General features: G+C 40.6%; 1 protein-coding gene across 2 annotated transcripts in view; it reads right to left on the bottom strand.

The window, feature by feature from the left end:
• LOC111155624 (unc-5 netrin receptor C) overlaps nt 1–19,229 on the bottom strand; it is a 354,147-nt gene that overhangs the window by 62,824 nt on the left and 272,094 nt on the right. For both annotated transcript variants that reach the window (XM_022515897.1, XM_022515904.1), the window contains exons 5-6: nt 3,601–3,781; nt 35–202 (exon numbers count right to left, since the gene is read on the bottom strand). In XM_022515897.1, the coding sequence (XP_022371605.1) occupies nt 35–202; nt 3,601–3,781 (349 nt within the window). The remainder of the gene's footprint in view (nt 1–34; nt 203–3,600; nt 3,782–19,229) is intronic.

Here is a 19,229-nt window from a genome sequence, read left to right as displayed (position 1 = left end):
ACATTTGGAATGAGAACACTGGTTTTTTTTTTACCTGGGCATAAGGTGGTACAGGCTATTTTCTGCACACTCTGCCCCTCACAGAAGGCACCACCATTGAGTGGTGCTGGGTTGGTGCAGGTCCTTGTGCGCTTCTGATATCCTCGTCCACAGCGGCTATTACACACAGACCACTCTGTCCAGGTGGACCAGCCACCATTGACTGGAAGGAGGTAAATACAAAATGTGAATTACTTGTGTGTTCATGCACACACAGACACACAAACCACACACAACACATAAACAAAAACTCATCTGCTAAGTGACCATAAAAAATTAAAAAATTGAAATCTAAAAGGGACCCAGGCCATCATTTCATTCAAAGTATTATCAAAGAGCAGAAGAATCTAAGCATAGAGAAAAATAAAATGGATTACCCAAATTTACTCACCTACTCAGAAAAACAAATAGAACTGTGTTCTATTTTCCTTGGCTAGTGTTCTTAAAAATATATATTCCCCTTACCTATTCAAGCTTCAAAAATTATTTTTGACAGATTATCTCAAATAATAAATATTTACATCCTTATGCCAAGGCTGAAGGTGGATCTGAAGTATGAGAACTGAAAAAAATCATGTAGCTTTTTCTTAATAGCAGGTGATTGATTAGTTTGTTTTTTAGCATATGCAAACATTACAACCCTTTGTGGACTTTTAGTCAGTTTCAATAACCCAGTGAACCTGGTTAAAAAATAGCCTTAATATTGCTAGATTTTAAACTAATTGAGTAGCTATTTGATTGAATTGGCAATTCGTTTATGTAATTGAAATGTATATCCATGCTGTGTGTAAAGGCTTCTTATGGTGTTTCATGGAGACTTCAGTATAGGTATGACTGTAAAACCTACATTCTAATGCTATGTTCACTATTCACCTCTGGAGATCTCCCTCTAGAAAATACTTTGGTATATTTTAGTACTTATATAATGTGAGTTGAGATTCAATTATTGTAATTAAGCATTTGCTAACAAAAAATTATTTGCTGGTAGTTAAAACCCAATACAATGAGAATGAGTGTCTACCTCCTGATCATAAAGAAGGGGGCTGGACATTCAGGTACACCATACAGGTGTACATCATACACCCGGCATCTCCTCTTCTAGAAGCCTATGCAATGGGAAATCATCATAAATGTGTTGTACATACAGACTCAGACAAGAGTGCTTTTTCATCACAGTTACTTTCTATATAAAGGTAAAAAACTGTAAACAACTGTAATGTTCAACAATAGGAAAATGGTAAAGTAGATGCCTGTTCATGTGACTGACACCTAGGCAGCCATTAAAAATGGTTCTAGAGAAGTCTATTTAATAATATATGAGTATTTCAACATTATGTTTTAAGTAAAAAATATATTTATACCCCTTATTTTAAAATTTTGTCTATCCATAGAAAATACCAGTAGTATGCATATCAATCTTTTTGAAAGTTGTTTCTGAATGACAAGATGACAGGGTTATGGACCTTTTCTTCTTTGACCATTTCTGTGTTTCCCAAATTTTCTATAACAGACATGCATTTTCGATCTAAGCATGATACTAACAAAAATAAATATACACAGCAGACTCAAAAATGAAGTACTCATTAGATGTATATGTTTTGCTGTGGACTTCTGGTGAGCCTTATCTATGAGCCTGGGACGACTTCCTTTATGGGGCCATGAGAAGGACAAACAGATGGTTGATAGGTTGAGTTTCAGTCGGTGTTCCAGAAAGCAACTTAACCTGCTCAGCTTTACAAAACCAGATGTCATGGAATTGTCAGTGTAAATTGCTTACTAGCATCCTGGCAGGCCAATATTTGGGGTTATAGTATACATGTAATGCTCTGGTAGGTCCCCCCCGCCCTGCCCGGTAGGATTTTAATGAGAAATGAATAATCATAAACTTCTAGAGAAAAAAAATAAAAGGAACGTGAAAGTCCCAGACTTATTCTCCCATTCTACAGAGAAGGAGACACAGGCTCCTAGCACCCTGGACAAGTGACTCACTTAGGGTCAGTTAGAGGGAGAGCTAGTCTGAGAGCACAAGTCTCCTGACCCTTAGTCCAGTGCTATTTTTGAACTCAAAATGTTCAAGTTCCTTGTGTTTGATTCTTTCTAACAACAATGTTCAGCTTGTATTTATAGATATTGAAAGCATGCTATACATAGGAAGAGAGATTTGCATATATATTAAGCATCTATATAATGCATACACAGAGAGTCTGTCTTCATTAGTTATCTATGATTACTACGTGCTGTGATGCGCTCCGTTTCTCTTTTGCCCTTCAAATTGTTAATCAAGTCCTTCAGCTGGTTTAGAAAAAGACAAAAAGAGGAATCATTTCATTGTGACTGAAGAGAGGCAACAGCTTACAATTTAACAGCCATTATCTTGACGAGGAAATTCAGCTTCAGAGTATTCAGAAGATTAAAAAATAGTCTGTATCTGTCTTGTAATAAAAACGAGAGATTTAAAGCGTCACCATATTTAGCCTTTGGAACATCACAGTGGCTCCTGTTTCTTGTAACTCCTTACAGCATGGAGACATCCATCCGAAGGGCACTATCAGTAGTAAGTACCATGAGCCAGATACTTGCCAACAGCTGCCCTTCCTTCACAGTCACCCACACCCGAAGGCCCTTGGAATATCCTTTAACACTAATGCAGCCATGAGAAGCTTCCCTAAGTGGGTGGTGTGACATAGGCATCTCACGTAAAAGGTGGCATACCCTCAAAATACTTCCCAGGGTTGTTAGGTGACCTTTGATACAATAAATCATCAAGCATATGAGGACCTTCTGCATGTCCGATGCTGTGAGAAGTGCATAGAGTGGTCTCTCCATCTAGAACGGAGCTTACTGCACAGCTAGGGAAATGAAACCACCCATAGAATGCCTGGAAGACAAGTGAGCGCTAAAAAGTGTGGAGAAATAAAAGCATCACACGCTAGAGCAAAATTGGGAGTGGAACTGTTGAGTATTTCTGGAGAAAGGAGAGGCCCCATCAGAGATGAGCTGGACTAGAAAGGAGCAGCGTGTGGACGGGAAGCTTCCGGAAGAAATCATTCTGTTAAACCTTGCCTCGTGGTTAGGATGAGGGCCATGGAGATAGCAGTTTTCGCCTTCACTCTAAGGACCCTGGAGGGAGTGATGAGGCAAGTTCCAGGAAATCAATGTTGATCTGATGTGTTTGGGGGAACAGGTCAGCTCCTTTACCTGACTGAGCCCCAGATGGATGAGCAGGATGACTCAAGCATCTCCATCTCCCAACTCTAGCTCTGGGGGGTCCGGGGTACAGAGAGTGGAGGGCTTAGAGAGGCAGGGCCATCTGCTGGCTCTGGTGTCAGTGCTCAGGTAGCTTTCCTTCATCTTCCCCATAAGCTCACTGACAAGGGCTAGGAATTTCCAAGCCTAGTCTTTCTATGAGTGTCAGGGAAGCAGGTAAGTCTCACTGGTGGAGCCCGAGGCTGGGAGAGAGTAGCGATGTGGATTGCCAAGGGCCTCTGCTGGAGATTTTAAATTAAAATGAGAAACGGTAGTTTGACGTGAACTAAATTGAGACTTGGACAGCTCACTCACCATAGACTATGACAGTTGCTGTCGTGCTTTTCCTCTTGGCAACGATGTTTTTGGCCACACAAGTATAGTTTGCAGTATCTGAGAGGCGGGCCTGCTTTATGATGAGGTTGTGATCAATAGTAATATAAAAATTCCGATCTTCAACGGGATCAATGATGTCTTCATTTTTCAACCATTCCACCTGAAGATGCAAAGAGAAATAGAGAAATCCCCAGTATGGATCCCTCAATGGCTGTCTGTCCTAACATGTGCTTCATAATTTGTGTAACATTGCTCCATGCTCTGAGCTTCTGCAAACCAGAGGAAGTAACTTTCTGAGGTCACGTAAAGTATCACTCACCTGCCAAACATGATTCTGTCTGTACTCCATTAATTCTCAAATGTCAATTAACCAACTGGGAAATACAGCGTTCAAATGGTTTCACTTCACCCTGAGGGCAGGAACAGGGAATGCGCCCTGCCAAGTTCAGAACCCAATCAAAAATAATAGGCTAAGCATTTCAAAGCTTTTTGCTATTCGATTTGTTTACTCTTGGCAACTTACTCACAGCTTTTCACAAAAGAATGTAAAGACTGTTAAAAGAGCTCAAAAGGCATCTTAGACATCATGTAGCTCTAATAAACCAACATTTGGATGATTTACATGTAACCTTGCTGAAACATATGGATTAAATTTCCCCCAAAACGCATTTATGTTAAAATGAAGCAAACACATATTTGGAGATGCTTTCAAGCCAAAATACTTGGAGGAAAAAAGGTTTTGTATCAACTTTCAGTATAATCCTAAAAGCATATACATTATACTCAAAGTTCTCTTTTTGTGGATCACTAGGCTTGGTTTGCTTCTGGGGAGCCTGACCTAATATGTGACTGTTCAAAAATACTGAACTAGGGCTGCCTGGGTGGCTCAGTGGGTTAAGCCTCTCCCTTCAGCTCAGGTCATGATCTCAGGGTCCTGGGATCGAGTCCCACATCGGGCTCTCTGCTAGGCAGGGAGCCTGTTTCCTCCTCTCGCTCTCTCTCTCTCTCTCTCTCTCTCCACTTGTGATCTCTATCTGTCAAATAAGTAAAATATTTAAAAAAAATACTGAACTATTTTTTCATGCAAGTAACATTTAGCAACAGCAATGTTATCCTTATGGATTGAAAGGAAGGAGATACAGCTGTATAAGCTGTCCCAATGGAGGATAAACGATTTCTTGTTCTATAAATTGATTCTTCTTCTTCCTCTTTTTTTTTCTATGCACAGGTTTTTCCATAAAGCAGAACATTTATATTTGCCACACTTAAACTTTTCTTTTGCAGTGATGGGATAATGGATACAAGTAATCTTTAGCAGTAGAGAGTCAACAGTGTTGCCATTTTCAAAATCTTAAGGAGTTTTGCTGGCACCACAAGAGGTCTGAAAATTAATCTCTAAATCTGTCAGTGGGTTTGATGTGGTACAGCTCTAAATTACATCCAACATAGGGACTCTAAAATAATGCTTCTCTAATCCTTAGACGAGAAGCCACAATTTAAAGGGGGAAGCAAAAACCAACAACAATCCTGAAATAAACCTATGAGGATGTAGTTAAGGGCAACTGTTTGTAGTGATACAAATTTTGAAATGGTGAAACATTTCTAGCCTTGTCAGTTTTTGCATTCTAACTGGTATAAGGTGGTATCTAAATGTAGTTTCGATTTGAATTTCCCTGATGGCTAATGCTGATGAACATTTTTTCATGTGTCTGTTAGCCATTTGAAAATGGCTAAAACTAAAGAAGTTTTGAGAAGTGTCTGTTCATGTCTTCTGCCCATTTTTTTACTTGATTATCTGTTTTTGGGAGTTGAGTTTGAGAGGTTCTTTTAGATCTCGGATTCAGAGTCCAGAATGCTCACCATTACACCACGGAACCGCCTCTTTTTGATCTTGGATAGCAAAAATTAACAAGGCAAGAAACAAGTGTTGGAGAGGTTGTGGAGAAAGGGGAGCCCTCTTACACTATTGGTGGGGATGCAAGTTGGTGCAGCCGCTTTGGAAAAATGTGTTGTTTCTTCAAAAAATTAAAAATAGAGCTCCCCTATGACCCAGTAATTGCACACCTGGGTATTTACCCCAAAGATACAGATGTAGTGAAAAGAAGGGCCATATGCTTCCTAATGTTCATAGCAGCAATGTCCACAATAGCCAAACTGTGGAAAGAGCCAAGATGCCCTTCACCAGACAAATGGATAAAGAAGATGTGGTCCATTTACACAATGGAATATTACTCAGGCATCAGAAAGGATGAATACCCAAATTTTGCTTTAACATGTATGGGACTGGAGGAGATTATGCTCAGTGAAATAAGTCAAGCAGAGAAGATCAATTATCATATGGTTTCACTTATTTGTGGAACATAAAGAATAGTATGGAGGGCATTAGGAGAAGGAAGGGAAAAATAAAGGGGAGAACTTGGAGGGGGGATGAACCATGAGAGACTGTGGACTCAAGGAAACAAACTGAGGGTTTTAGAGGGGAGGGGGTGGGGGAATGGGTGAGCCTGGTGATGGGTATTAAGGCGGGCACTTGTGATGAGCAGTGGGTGTTATATGCAACTAATGAATCATGAAACATTACATCAAAAACTGATGATGTACTAAGTGGTGACTAACATAACATAATAATGATAAAGAAATGGAGAAAGGTTCTTGGTATATACACTGTGGTAGTGAGAAACAGAGTGGAATCCATTTAAAACAGTGGAGCTTGAAAACATGCATTTTTTGTTTCCAAATGCAGACAGCACTTTAAGTCAGGTCCATGCTTGGATATTTCTGATCAGAGAGTCATACTCTCTTGACCTGGATTGTCTCAAAATCTGAATTTTGGAACACTGAAAAAAAAAAATTTAATTTAAAAAAAGAAAAAAAAAGAAAAGAACATGACACATGCATTGAAAATCAATGAAATTACAAAATATTTTAATATGGAAGAAAATATCTTTTTTAGTTTCTTTTTAAATGTAAAATATATTAAAAATTCCACACACTCTGGGAAAAAACAAAAACTAATGTATTCATTAAAACTTAAGATTTAAGATTGTTATTTTATGTAGTTAAATCAAAATAAATCAATAAATGAATTTTAAGAAATTTGGCCATATGTGTATAGTAGTATGATCTCATTAGAAACACAAGAGGGAAAGTAGCAAAATCCATACTGCTATGAAGTGTTGACAATAATGATCAATTATCATTAATTATCATTGATAATAATTGAAAGCAGACATTAATTTTTTAAATCTAATCTTTATCTAGCATATCTATGCCATTCTAAAGAAAGTTTTCTACTTATAGAAGGCTCTGCTGGGCTTCCCTGAGTTGGTCTTGGATCTACTGTGTGTGTGCGTATGTGTGTGCTCATAGTACTTTTCTTTCAAGGACCCATAATTGCTACTCTTTGAAAGATGGGTCTCAGACTCCTGCACTCTGTCTCGAAATGCCTAAGAGTTCACAACTCCCCTGCCTCACAACCTCTGCCTTAGCCATTGTCTCATGGGTATGGAAATATGCTTTGTGTCCAGTTGGGGTCAGAATCTGAGCTGCTATTCTCCAGACTTCCCCTGTGGGATGAGGCTGAAGCTATCTCCTTGAGGTGACACCCGCATGTCCACACGTACTGGGCTTCTCATTTTCTGTCCAGCATGCTCCACCCACCTAGAAAGTTCTCTCTCCTAGGAATGCTTCCATAAAAAACCTCTTGCATTCAAATCTTGGCCTCATAGTTTGCTTCTGGAGAATCCGACCTAACCTGTGACTGTTGAAAACTATGGTTTCTTCTTTTTAAATCACATCAGTTAATAATAGTGATATAATCCTGATCATAAGTGACATAAAGAGATCCTAAGGGATATTGCAAACAACTTGTTTATTTGAAAGTTTATTACATGGAAGAAAATGAGCATTCTACACAATTGACAAGATTTAAAGAAACAGAGGGTTCACTGCTGCTTAGAAATAGCCAGTGGAGAGGTGAGCCGTGGGCTCCTCCAGCTTCTGGTAAGTCTCCTACCCCCTGTTCTCTTCATGCCAGTACTCCCAGCTGCCGCGATGTCCTGCTTTGAGACCACATCTCCACAAGAAGCTCAGGTCATCACTCACTGCCTGCACTAGGATCCCCATACTGCTCTGTGCTTCCCCATCTCCCACCCTGCAGAAATCTCCACAGCCTTCGACACTGCTTTGGAAGGCAGCAGCAAAATAGTCCCAAACTTCAAACTCTTTCTAGATTGTTTTCTTCATTTTTTAAAAACTAAAATCTAGCCCTTCATGATGCTGCTGTGTTTTTTCTGGAGTTCTCTCAAGTGGTGGATGTTTGATTTCCCAAATCCAACATACACTCATCCTGGGGGTGGGGGGAGGTCCGTAAATGTCCTCCTTGTTCTGGCCAATCTATTCTAGACCATTCTCTCCAAACAGCTTTGCCTTGAATCTCATGCCATCATATTATGTCACCCACTTTATATATACATATATATATATATATACATATATATATATATATATATATATATTTGTAGTCATCTACAGACCTCTGGACTCATAGTCACTTAATCCAGCACATTTCCTGTCATAATTTCTAATTATTTTAATAACCACAAACATGACACTTTCAACATTTTGGCCTCTCAATTACATGGCCCTCCTTCCTGCCATGATCTTGGTCTCTAAGAAACTCACGTTCAAAGACCAAAGACTTTCAATTATGGCCTCACTGTAGAATAATTTCAAGATTCATAATATATCAATTCTACATCCAATCCAGAGAAATTAAATGTAACCCACAGAAACCCTGATTCACCAGTCAAGACTGGTCTAGTCTATATTTTTTAAACTCCTCAAGGAGGTGTGACTTACTGATAGGGTTGAGGAGTACCACTCTAGCTGACTGTCTCTCAAATGAGATTCCTGGACAAGAAGCATCTATGTAATCTGGAAGCCTGATAGGAATGCAGAATCTCAGGTCTGCCCACTTATACTTATTGAATCAAAATAAGCATCTCAACAAGAAATTCAGGGATTTATATGCACATTGAAGTTAGAGAATCTCCTGTCTAGCTCTTGTCCTTATCATTAATTGCAACCCCTCTGAAACCCAAGTTCAGTTATCACCACTTTCTCCTCTTCCCCGTCTTTCTGGTTTACCCCGTCTAGGACCTCTGTTGTGACTAACTTTCACCAGGACCCACAAATCTACTAAACTTCCCAATCTTCTCTCTCATACCTCTCACGTTCCCTCTTCTCTCTTCACCGCTTTTCAGTGGTCATGGCCATCTTCTCAACAATCCCTTGCCTCACATTCTCAGCTCCCCTAACCCTCTCCTTCCCTAAGGCACTCACTTGGCCACTCTTACCCGACACCACCTTCAGAGATTTGCAGCAGAACGTGGCTGGGCACAGCCATGTCGAGTAGACTCATCTTAAATTCATGATAACAGAACGCAAATGGGCCCTTAATTCTGCCAAAAAATTGTACTGTATTTTCATCATCTGTTCCTGGTCCTATCCTTCTAGACAGCTATTTCACACCTTCTCCTCTCTCCTTAAACACTACCTCCCTCTCTATCCTCACTTTCAGCTGATGACCATGATTTTTCCTCCACTGAAAAAAGTGACAATCACGAGACATCTTCCAGAACTCCCACTATCCCCCTCCCCACCCTTATTCTTCGCCCTCTCTCTGGTTACTGGTCAGCTCTCCATGCTCCCACTTGCCACCTCTCATTTATATTCTGCACCCCACTCCCTCATGCCAGGTCAAGGGCAAGGCTCCTTTCTGTCTCTTAAATCATTAATATTCCCTCTACATGGAATTATTTCCATCAGCACACAGACATACAAGTGTTTTTCACAACTTAAAACCCTCCCCACTCATTTCTGCCTGCAGTCACCTCCAAATTTCTTTGCTAACCTTACAAAAGGTCTTGCAATACTTGTTGCTATTCCCTCCATTTCCTGTCCTCTTCATCTCTGCTGAATCTATCCTAATGCACAATCACCTCCAGCTTTTCACCTATCCTGCTCTTTCCGAAGTCACCTATCCCTTTCACTTTGTGAAATGTACCGGTGAGATGTTAGTACTTAAGTTACAGGACTCAGCCGCAGGTTGGACCCCACTGGTTTTTCCCTCATCCTCATCTGCTTTCTTGGTCAGGGCACCTGGGTTTTGTTTTATTTCACTCCATCTCCCACAGCTTCCTGGAGCAGAAGTCTGTTCCCCTGTGGAGGCCGTCCCTGCACCTCTTCTTTTTTTCTGTTTTCTATCTATATTCACTTCCTTGGTGAGCTCATCCAGTCTCAAGCAGAGGTCTTTCACACTAAATTTATCTTCAGTCTAGACCCGCCCCTGAACTCCAGACTCATATATCCAACTGCCTTCTTTCAGCTCCACTGGGGTGTCTAAGACCGACCTCCTGCACTGCACTTCCAGACCTGCTCCTCCCACAGCGTTGTCCATCTTAGTTAATGCCAACTCTATCCTCCCAGTTATTTAGACAAAAACCTCAGACTTGACCTTGACTTCTCTCTACCTCTCTCTTTGCCCACTGGAAGTCAGAGCAGCACGTTAGGATTTGACCATTTGCTGTTCCTTCACCACCCACCCTCTCCTGGTTCAAGCCACCACCATTTTCCTCCTAGATTATGGCAGCAACTTCCTGTCTTATCTTTGCTTTTCTCCTTGGCCATCAATAGTCCATTCTCAACACAGCAGAGTGATCTTCAGACTCTAAGTTGGATCATGTCACACTTCATCTCTAGCCCTCTGAAGTCTCCCTATCTTGTTTTGTTCCAAAACCGAGTCCTTATAAGGACCCACCAGGCCCAGCATCACCAGGAACCCTGACCTCTCTGAGATCCCCTTGTTCCCTTTCTCTTCTCTTATCTCTTTAGCATGCTGCCACCTTTGGTGGTCCTTACACACATCAGTGCTGCCCTTGCCTAGTGGATAGTGAGTCTGCTGGTGAACCTGCCTGAAATCATCTCTCCCTTCCCCAGGTATCTGCATGATTTTCTCCTTTCCCTTCTTCAGGTCTTGAGTTGTCACCTTCTTAGTGAGTCATTACCTGATTTACCTTTACAATTGCAACATCTCTCTCTGCCTATGCCCATAATCTCTCACCCTCTTTTCTGTATTTTTGGCGTGGCATTTCTCACCATCTCAGATAGTCTATACTTCACTTAGCAGTTGTCTCCTCCACCAGAATTTAAGCTCCACAAATTTTGATCAATGTTTTGATCATATAACATTGAGCTTTGGGGCCTTAAACTGGCATATAGTAGGTGCTTAGTTAGTATTTGGTGAATCTATGAATAGAAACAAGACATGTAGTGGGATCAAGTCTGTTATGCACATTTTTAGATCTCTATAAAGTTGCTGCTTTCATTGGAAAAAAATTAAATATATTTAGTGAGTGCCATTTCAAACATCTCTTCTAACTAAGTCCTACTGGAGATTAAAAACACAAATCTCTAGTGCCCAAGGTGAAATCCTTCAGAGCTGGCTGGGCCTCCAAATGACTCACTGGAGAAATCATAAGATAGAAGAGGACTTCTAGAATTATGCTCAGGGACCCCCAATGTCTCAGTAACATTTCTGAGTCTAAAGTGTCATGTGGACAGCACATTTTAACTAAGGGATCTTTGAAAGTGGCATACCACCCCCATTATACCTGTTTGTCCCCTGGAGAAGTAAGAGAGGGTGTTTGAGTAATTATTGCAGACTTCATCTGGTAAACACAGAATCTAGGTGATCATGGTAAATCTGAGCCTAAAATCCAGCTTCCCAAGAACTTTAATTTTTCATAAACAAAGAGGCAGTCACCTTCTTTTTTTCAATTTCATACCACAAACACTGGGTACCTACATGTGAGGCATGGTGTCAAGTGCTGGGGGAGAAAGGGGCAAATCAGATAAGTGCTTGCAATACATGAGAATAATTCTGTTTATCATGTAAGAGGCTGTCTACATCAGCAAGGGAAATCAATACAAATCTTTATAAATGTATCTTTTTATTAAAAAAAAAAAGATCCTTTTCATGCAGTGTCTCCAGAACCCAACAGCATCAGATAAAGTGACATTCTTCCATTTGAAGTAATTTCACAGCGAATCTCCTTACATAAACTGTATGTGAAGTCCCAAGAAGCAGTAAACAATCTCTTATTGTGTTAGAAATTTATTGCATAGAATAGTAATTAATTATATTGTTGCAATGCTATTTACTTGTAAGCTAATCTTGGTTCATCAGGAGTCAGTACTTTGGTCTGGCCTCTGAATTCTGTTCTTATTCGGGTCATTTCAATGCTGTTTGTTGATTTCACCCAGAGATGTGGCTTCCTCCCACCCCTCGCATTTAGCAAACCATCTGATTTATACATGGGAGAAGTCTTTCTGAGTTAGAAGTTATTTTTAGCTATGTATAAAACATTCAAGAAGAGAGAAAAATAGGTTGTAGTTCAGAAACAATAAAAGGCTTTGCCCATAAACCATAACTTGTTGTCAGCACTGCAGTGAGACAAAGTAGTGTGTCTGTCCTTGTGACTCAGTAACTGCAGTCTTTTCAATAATTTGGGGCTCATTTGAAATAATTGACTCAAGTGTTTATCAAGAAATGGGAATTTATTAACAGGTAATAAAAATAGTTACAGGGCAATGTTAGGATGTCTTATTTGCATATTCTGTTGTTATGTTTGCTGTTGATTAATCCCACTGTGTGCAACTGAAAATCGTCCTTTAAGAAGCAGCTGAGAGGGCTGCTCTGGAACCTGACTGCCTGGGTTCAAAATTGAACTCTCATCTCTGTGTCTCTCGTGGTTAAGTTCCTCATCTTTGCCCTGCCTCAGGGTCCTCATTTATAAAATGGGGATAATCCTCAAATGCATTCTGTAAGGTTTGTAAAGATCAAATGAGTTAATACACAAATTACATACAGTGCCTGACATACAGTAAACATGCTTAAATTATTTAGTATTCATTAAGGATATATTTAAAGGAGATAGGAAAAAAACCCAAACTACTCTAAAAAATGGCAGAGAAATGGTGTTAATTTAAAGACTAAAAGGAGGGGCGCCTGGGTAGCTCAGTCAGTTAAGTGTCTGTTTACGGCTCAGGACCTGATACTGAGGTCTTGGGATCAAGTCCAGCATTGGGCTCTCAGCTCAATGGGGAGTCTGCTTCTCCCTCTCCCTCCGCCCCTCCCCACTGCTCATGCACTCTCTCAAATAAGTAAATAAAATCATTTAAAAAATGATGCCTTGGGGCACCTGAGTGACTTCGGCTCAGGTCATGATCCCAGGGTCCTGGGATGCAGCCTTGCATTGGGCTCCATGCTCTGTGGGGAGTCTGCTTCTCCCTCTACCATTGCCCTCCCACCCCTCACTGTCTCTCATGAATAAATAAATATATTTATAAAAATAATAAAAACAAAAAGGAAAGTATCTTGATGTCTGAATTCCTTTAGCTTTCCCTGACATTTTTTATTGAGACAAAATCAACTCACCATTAGATTACAACACTTTAAGATTGCACTAGAAATATATAAATGATTAAGTATTAAATTAGCCAATCTAGTTTGTATGCTAAACCTAAATACATATTTCCATTTAAATTTTGTGAATCCATGTCTAGAATATCATTATCATGTGTGTGCTTTAGAGAAAGTATAACATGGCATTTTAATCAGTCTGCATAAATATTATTTTCTAATTTTTTTTAGATTACAGGCAAATCATCACACTAGATTCATTCTTAAAAGTATGAGTAGGAAAGATTTTTAATAAAAGAAATTTTAGCAAGATTAATTTGAGAAAGTTATTCTTGTACTTCATAATAAGGCATAAATGAGAGGCAATTTGTATATTACTATTACTTTTACCTAGACCCAGACCACCCACATTTTTATACTTTTCATTTTATCTGAGTTTCCCAGTTGTGTTTTCCTGCAACTTCAAGTTAGTCATCATTGCTTGTTCTTTTTTCTTTTAACATTCAAAATATTTGTCATGTGTTTTTAAGTCATAATTACAACTCACTATAATACGTACAGACAAAAGAAAAAGAACAGCTTAAAACTGGTTTCATGAAACTGGCTCCAAACAGAGAACCAGCCACTTGGTCAGGTTTCAAGTTTTTATGTTAAATATTAATATTCTTTTTTTGAATGATATTACTTATTTGAGAGAGAGAGCGCACAAGTGGGGGAGGGACAGATAAAGAGGGAGAGAATTTTGTTGTTGTTGTTGTTAAGGTTTTATTTATTTATTGGACAGACAGATCACAACTAGGCAGAGAGGCAGGCAGAGAGAGAGGAAGGGAAGCAGGCTCCCCGCTAAGCAGAGAGCCCGATGTGAGGCTTGATCCCAGGACCCTGGGATCATGACCTGAGCTGAAGGCAGAGGCTTTAACCCACTGAGCCACCCAGGTGCCCCAAGAGGGAGAGAATCTTAAGTAGATTCTCCAAAGACTGCAGAGCCCAGTGCATGGCTTGATCCCATGACCCCAAGATCATGATCCGAGTCAAAACCTAGAAGGGAATGCTTAACTAACTGAGCCGCCCAACTGTCCCTCAATACTAAAATTCTAAAAAAGAAAATGGATTCTTAAAGAGTCTAAGGAATAAATGATTCAAGCATATTCTAATTTTCCATAAACAACTTGACCCTCATAACATGAAAATAATTTTACATTTGTCTACTTAATGAAATATGTTTTTTTGGACACACTCATTTCTCTCTTGGTACCCTATGATGTCTAGTCTATCCTCCATCTCTCCCTCTCCCTCTCTTTTTAGTAATAAGCCATTTGTTGTTTTTACTATTTGGACCCGTACAGCCTCCAAATTTGATTATGCCCTTAGAATTCCCAGGTTACCCATTTGTGTGCTGGGGGGCGGGGAGTGATGAATAGATAATATAAAATGGTCATCAATTGGGGAACCCAGGTGGCTCAGTCAGTTAAGCACCTGCCTTCGGCTCATGCTCATGACCCTTGGGGTCCTGGGATTGAGTCCCACATCAGACTCCTTGCTTGGTGGGGAGCCTGCTTCTCTCTCTCCCTCTGCCTGCTTGTGCTCTCTCTCTCTTCTGTGTGTGTCAAATAAACAAAATCTTTAAAAAAAAAATAGTCATCACTTGTTCTTTAATGACATTGGTCTCTACCCCATTCCCACTCCCACCCCCCACCCCCCACCCCCTGCAGAAAACAGCAAACACATCTTTGGATTTAACCATTTATCCAGGTTCCCAAAAGAGGGAATTTCCTTCTGGTCATCTCTGCTCTCACTATGGCTACAAGTTCAGGAGTGACTGTCCTGAGCTCTCTTCTCTGTTTCTCTTTCTCTCTACTCAGAGAAGATTCTGGGGCAGCTGGACTGGTCCAATAGGAAAGGAAAGGTAGATATTATGGCTCATGCTGTGGTTATGGGACAACTGCCATCCTTTAAAGTGACAGTTGCCCTGTGGTCCCAAGTGCGAATCTTTAAGAAAGAGTTCAAAAGCAGAATATTTTCCCTGCACTGAAATTGGGAGGGCAGTGAGGGGGTGAGCAGGATGAAATGTGTTGTGAGGAGTGAAAAAGAGAAACCAATGGGCTGGTATGGAGTATTTCAGGCACCGAGCGGGGTACTCTAGATACATGATCTCTATTCCTCACAACTGCTCTGTGAGTGAGGTATGTATAGACCCATTTTTCAGATGAGGAGAATGAAGTTCAGAAAGAGTAACTGGTGTGGGCTTACAAAGCTCGTGGAGGAGCACAGATCTGGATGCCGGACTGCCTGAGCCCTGAGTTCTTGTTTGCCTACAGAAGCAAGAACTGGGAGGAAGCCACTGTAGAGCAACAGACATGAGCACCCATGGAGGGGCTCCAGATCACAGGGTGGTAGTGAGGAGAAGCTGGGACACCAAGAACATGTTAGTTACTCCAGGACATGGACCTGGGCTAGCCTCTAGCTAACACTCTGTCGGGAAGCAGTGTGACCCTAGGAAAGGGCCATCAGCCCCAATCTCTGTTATCATCACCACCCTGCTCAATCTTATGGGGCCAGCAAAGGTTCACTTTCAGAGCCAACACTACAACTGATTGGAGGTGCTCTGATTTCAGAGGCATCAGGAAAGAATCTTTGCTCTTGGAAGATGCACCCCAATTTTTGGCAGTGACCTGAAATGTCTTTAGGAGGGGGCTAGTTTTTAGTCCCATCATTACAGGGTTCTCTTTACATGCAAATGACCTGAGATATAGCATCTTGACCTAAACCATATAAAGTATTACACTGCCATATAAATGACTAAGGGAAAACTCTTTTCAGTTTAAAGAAGAGTATGAAGGTATGTGGATTTCAACCAGGAAATCAAGTAACCAGCAGTATGCAAAAATGTTCTAAGGAGTGCAGAAACAAAAATATATTTAAGGGAAATCTGTATTTATATCTTTAACTTCATATACACTTCATCCTAAAACCAACTGCCCTGAAAACGTGCCCTCTACTTTTCAAAATGAAGGCATCTCCTGCATCCCAATGTTCCCAAGATACATTTGTATGAGAGTATAAAAGCCTCTAGGGCGGCCCAAGTTGGGGACAAGCTAATCGGGAAGATTAGTGTGGCATTTGAGAGAGGAAAAGCTTATAATGACAGGGTGACAAATTCTTTTGCAAATCAGGTCATTACAATTCTTGGCATTCATCAAAATTGAAGGAGGCCCTCCTATGCCACTAATGGGTCCCTGAACATAATATATGATAATAGAACACTACCTGATTTAGTGTCTTTACTAGTTTCAAAGACGCTTACAAATTAAAATTTAAGTTTAATAAGCGAAAGGAACATCTAGTGCAAGATGAAAGATACTTAAAAATATTTTTAATGTACATATTTTTTACTAACAGTGTTCCATCAAATTCTATCCCTAAAAAAAACCCCTCCCTTGTGCACATACCCATATGTTATGACTCACCTGTGTTAAATCTAACTGAACACTCTTTGGGCTTAGGCAACGTGCTCCACGGCAAGGGTGCTGAGCAACGTGAGATCGTTCTGTAAAGGGCAATCTTCATATTGTGAGACTTTGTTCAACGTTCAATCAGGAAAATGCAAACACAAATAAGGTCATTTTCCTCTTGTGAAAAATGTTAGGAAATGGGAAAAAGAGCCAGTTTCTGCAGAAGGCGCTTGCCCCACTTGCGAGGCCAATTCCCACCTCCTCCAAACACAATCTGACATTCAGGAGCTGCACTTACTGCTCACTTTGTCCCGCTCTGACTTCCTGAGGTCCCAGGTCATCAACATATTACTGGATGTTTTTGTGATCTTGCTTAATCTAAGCAGATGACAAACGTCTTTTTTTTTTTTTTTTTAAACAGACCAAATAAGGCCAAAGGTATAAACTCCTCTCAAAGCTGTTTCTTCCTTCTGTGTCAGGTCACCCACAAACACACCCATGTCTCCTATCCATCCTAAAAACCAACCAACAAGGAAATGACTCTGTGACACACCTGCTCTTCGCAGCCTCACTTCCGTCTCCTCTCTCTCCCTCGGTGGCTAAGCTGTCCTCATCTCTTCCTCTGCCACTGAGCTTCAATTTAGCGCTGTCTGGATTCACGCTCACCATTCAAACTACACTCTCAGAGGTGACCAGGGGCCTCCCTCGCTGCCCCGTCCAACAAGCCAATGGCATCATCTTTCCCTATATCACTCTCATGTCACGTAATTAACTGACCTACTCCAAACCTCTTTCCTTGGTCCCTTCATTTTTTTTTTTTTAAGATTTTATTTATTTATTTGACAGAGAGAGATCACAAGTAGGCAGAGAGGCAGGCAGAGAGAGAGAGAGAGAGAGGGAAGCAGGCTCCCCGCCGAGCAGAGAGCCCGATGTGGGACTCGATCCCAGGACCCTGAGATCATGACATGAGCCGAAGGCAGCGGCTTAACCCACTGAGCCACCCAGGCACCCCTGGTCCCTTCATTTTATCCACCATGGCTCACATTGTCCTATGCAGGGCTCTCTCTTTCATTTTCTCTCCTTTTAATTTTATAGCGGTAGTTCCCAACTTGGTGCATCAGAATCACCCAGGGAGGTTTTAAGACCTGTTCTTGCCCCCCCACACCCCGCTCCGGCCCCCTGCAGAGGTTCTGACTGAATGGGGCTTATGAAGGGCCCAGGCCCTGGTGTTTTCAAAAGCTCTTCAGGTAATGCTAATGCGGAGCCAGGTTTGAAACCATTGGCCTATATGCGCTGGGGATCTCCTTCACTCTCATGGCTGTTCACTAAAAAATCATTAACTCCAGTCCCAATGTTCGTTCAGTTCCATTCATATTTTCAATTACTTTCTTGATAACTCCATCTGAATGCTCAACAAAAATGAAACACAGAACATGTGTTGAATCGATCTCAGTATCTCCTCATATTATCCCTCTCTCCATAGACGTGGTCCTCCTGGTTTTCTTTTTAATTATGGAGGCATTACCCTCCCAATCCTACACTCAGAGCTTACAGGAATCCTCTTGTACCTTTCTTCAAAACTATTTTATTCAGTTATGAATGACACTGAAAATGGTTTTTCAAAACCGGCTCCTCTCTCTACCCCTACTCTTAAGTACTGTGATACTATTTTAATTCCAACAATTCTTAGTAAAAAACAAATTTTTTAAAAAAGATTTTATTTACTTATTTGACAGAGAGAGAGATCACAAGTAGGCAGAGAGAGGGGGAAAGCAGGCTCCCCGCTGAGCAGAGAGCCCGATGTGAGGCTTGATCCCAGTACCCTGGGATCACGACCTGAGCTAAAGGCAGAGGTTTTAACCCACTGAGCCACCCAGGCGCCCTTAAAAAACAAATCTTAAAAACAGTAACTTCAATTAAAATGTTCTCCATTGTGTCACTGTTTCTAGGTCGAAATCCAAACTTCACATGAAATCTTTTACAAGTGCCCTCAATTATTGCTCTAGCTTCACCTTGATCACTTACTACTACTCTCTAGACATATGAGCTTCCTGAAGTTTTCTTAGCATGGGATCATCACTAACATGGCCACTCACTGAATTTTCTGTCACTCTACCCAGAATGCCTTTCTCCTCCTTTTCTGTTGAGAGACTTTTACCCATTCTTCAATATTCACCTCAGAAGGCTCTTTCATTCTTAAGCCCTTTTTGTCTGTTTTTCCTTTTATGTGCAGCTGAAGCAATCTTATCAAACCATTTGTCATACTGTACTGTAATGATTTGTAATTTGTACCTGGGAGTTCATGACAGCATGATTGTTTATATGTATGTGATATCTCCAATATGATACATTTTGAACATCTCTGAATATATATGTTTAGTTTTGTATCTAGTTTTGTATCTAGCACAGTATTCTAGCAGAGATGTTCAAAATGTTATTTATTGTTTATCCAATGAATATTTGCTGAGTATCTACTACATGACCTCACTATTCCTGGCACCTGTTATGCATCAATAGACCAAACAGACAAAGTCTGCCCTCCAAGTGATTCCCAAGACAGAAGGCAATATATAAACAACATAAATATACTGGATAATTTCAATGGTCCCTAGGGCTAGAAAAAATTAAAAAAAAAATTGTTATACAGTGTTTTAGATCAGGAGTCAGAAAAC

The sequence above is a fragment of the Enhydra lutris genome, unplaced genomic scaffold (assembly GCF_002288905.1).
Source record: "Enhydra lutris kenyoni isolate GAN:26980312 unplaced genomic scaffold, ASM228890v2 scaffoldscaffold3, whole genome shotgun sequence".
NCBI lineage: Eukaryota > Metazoa > Chordata > Mammalia > Carnivora > Mustelidae > Enhydra > Enhydra lutris.
The sequence above is the reverse complement of the archived record's forward strand: the minus strand, read 5'-3'. Positions and strand labels throughout refer to the sequence as shown.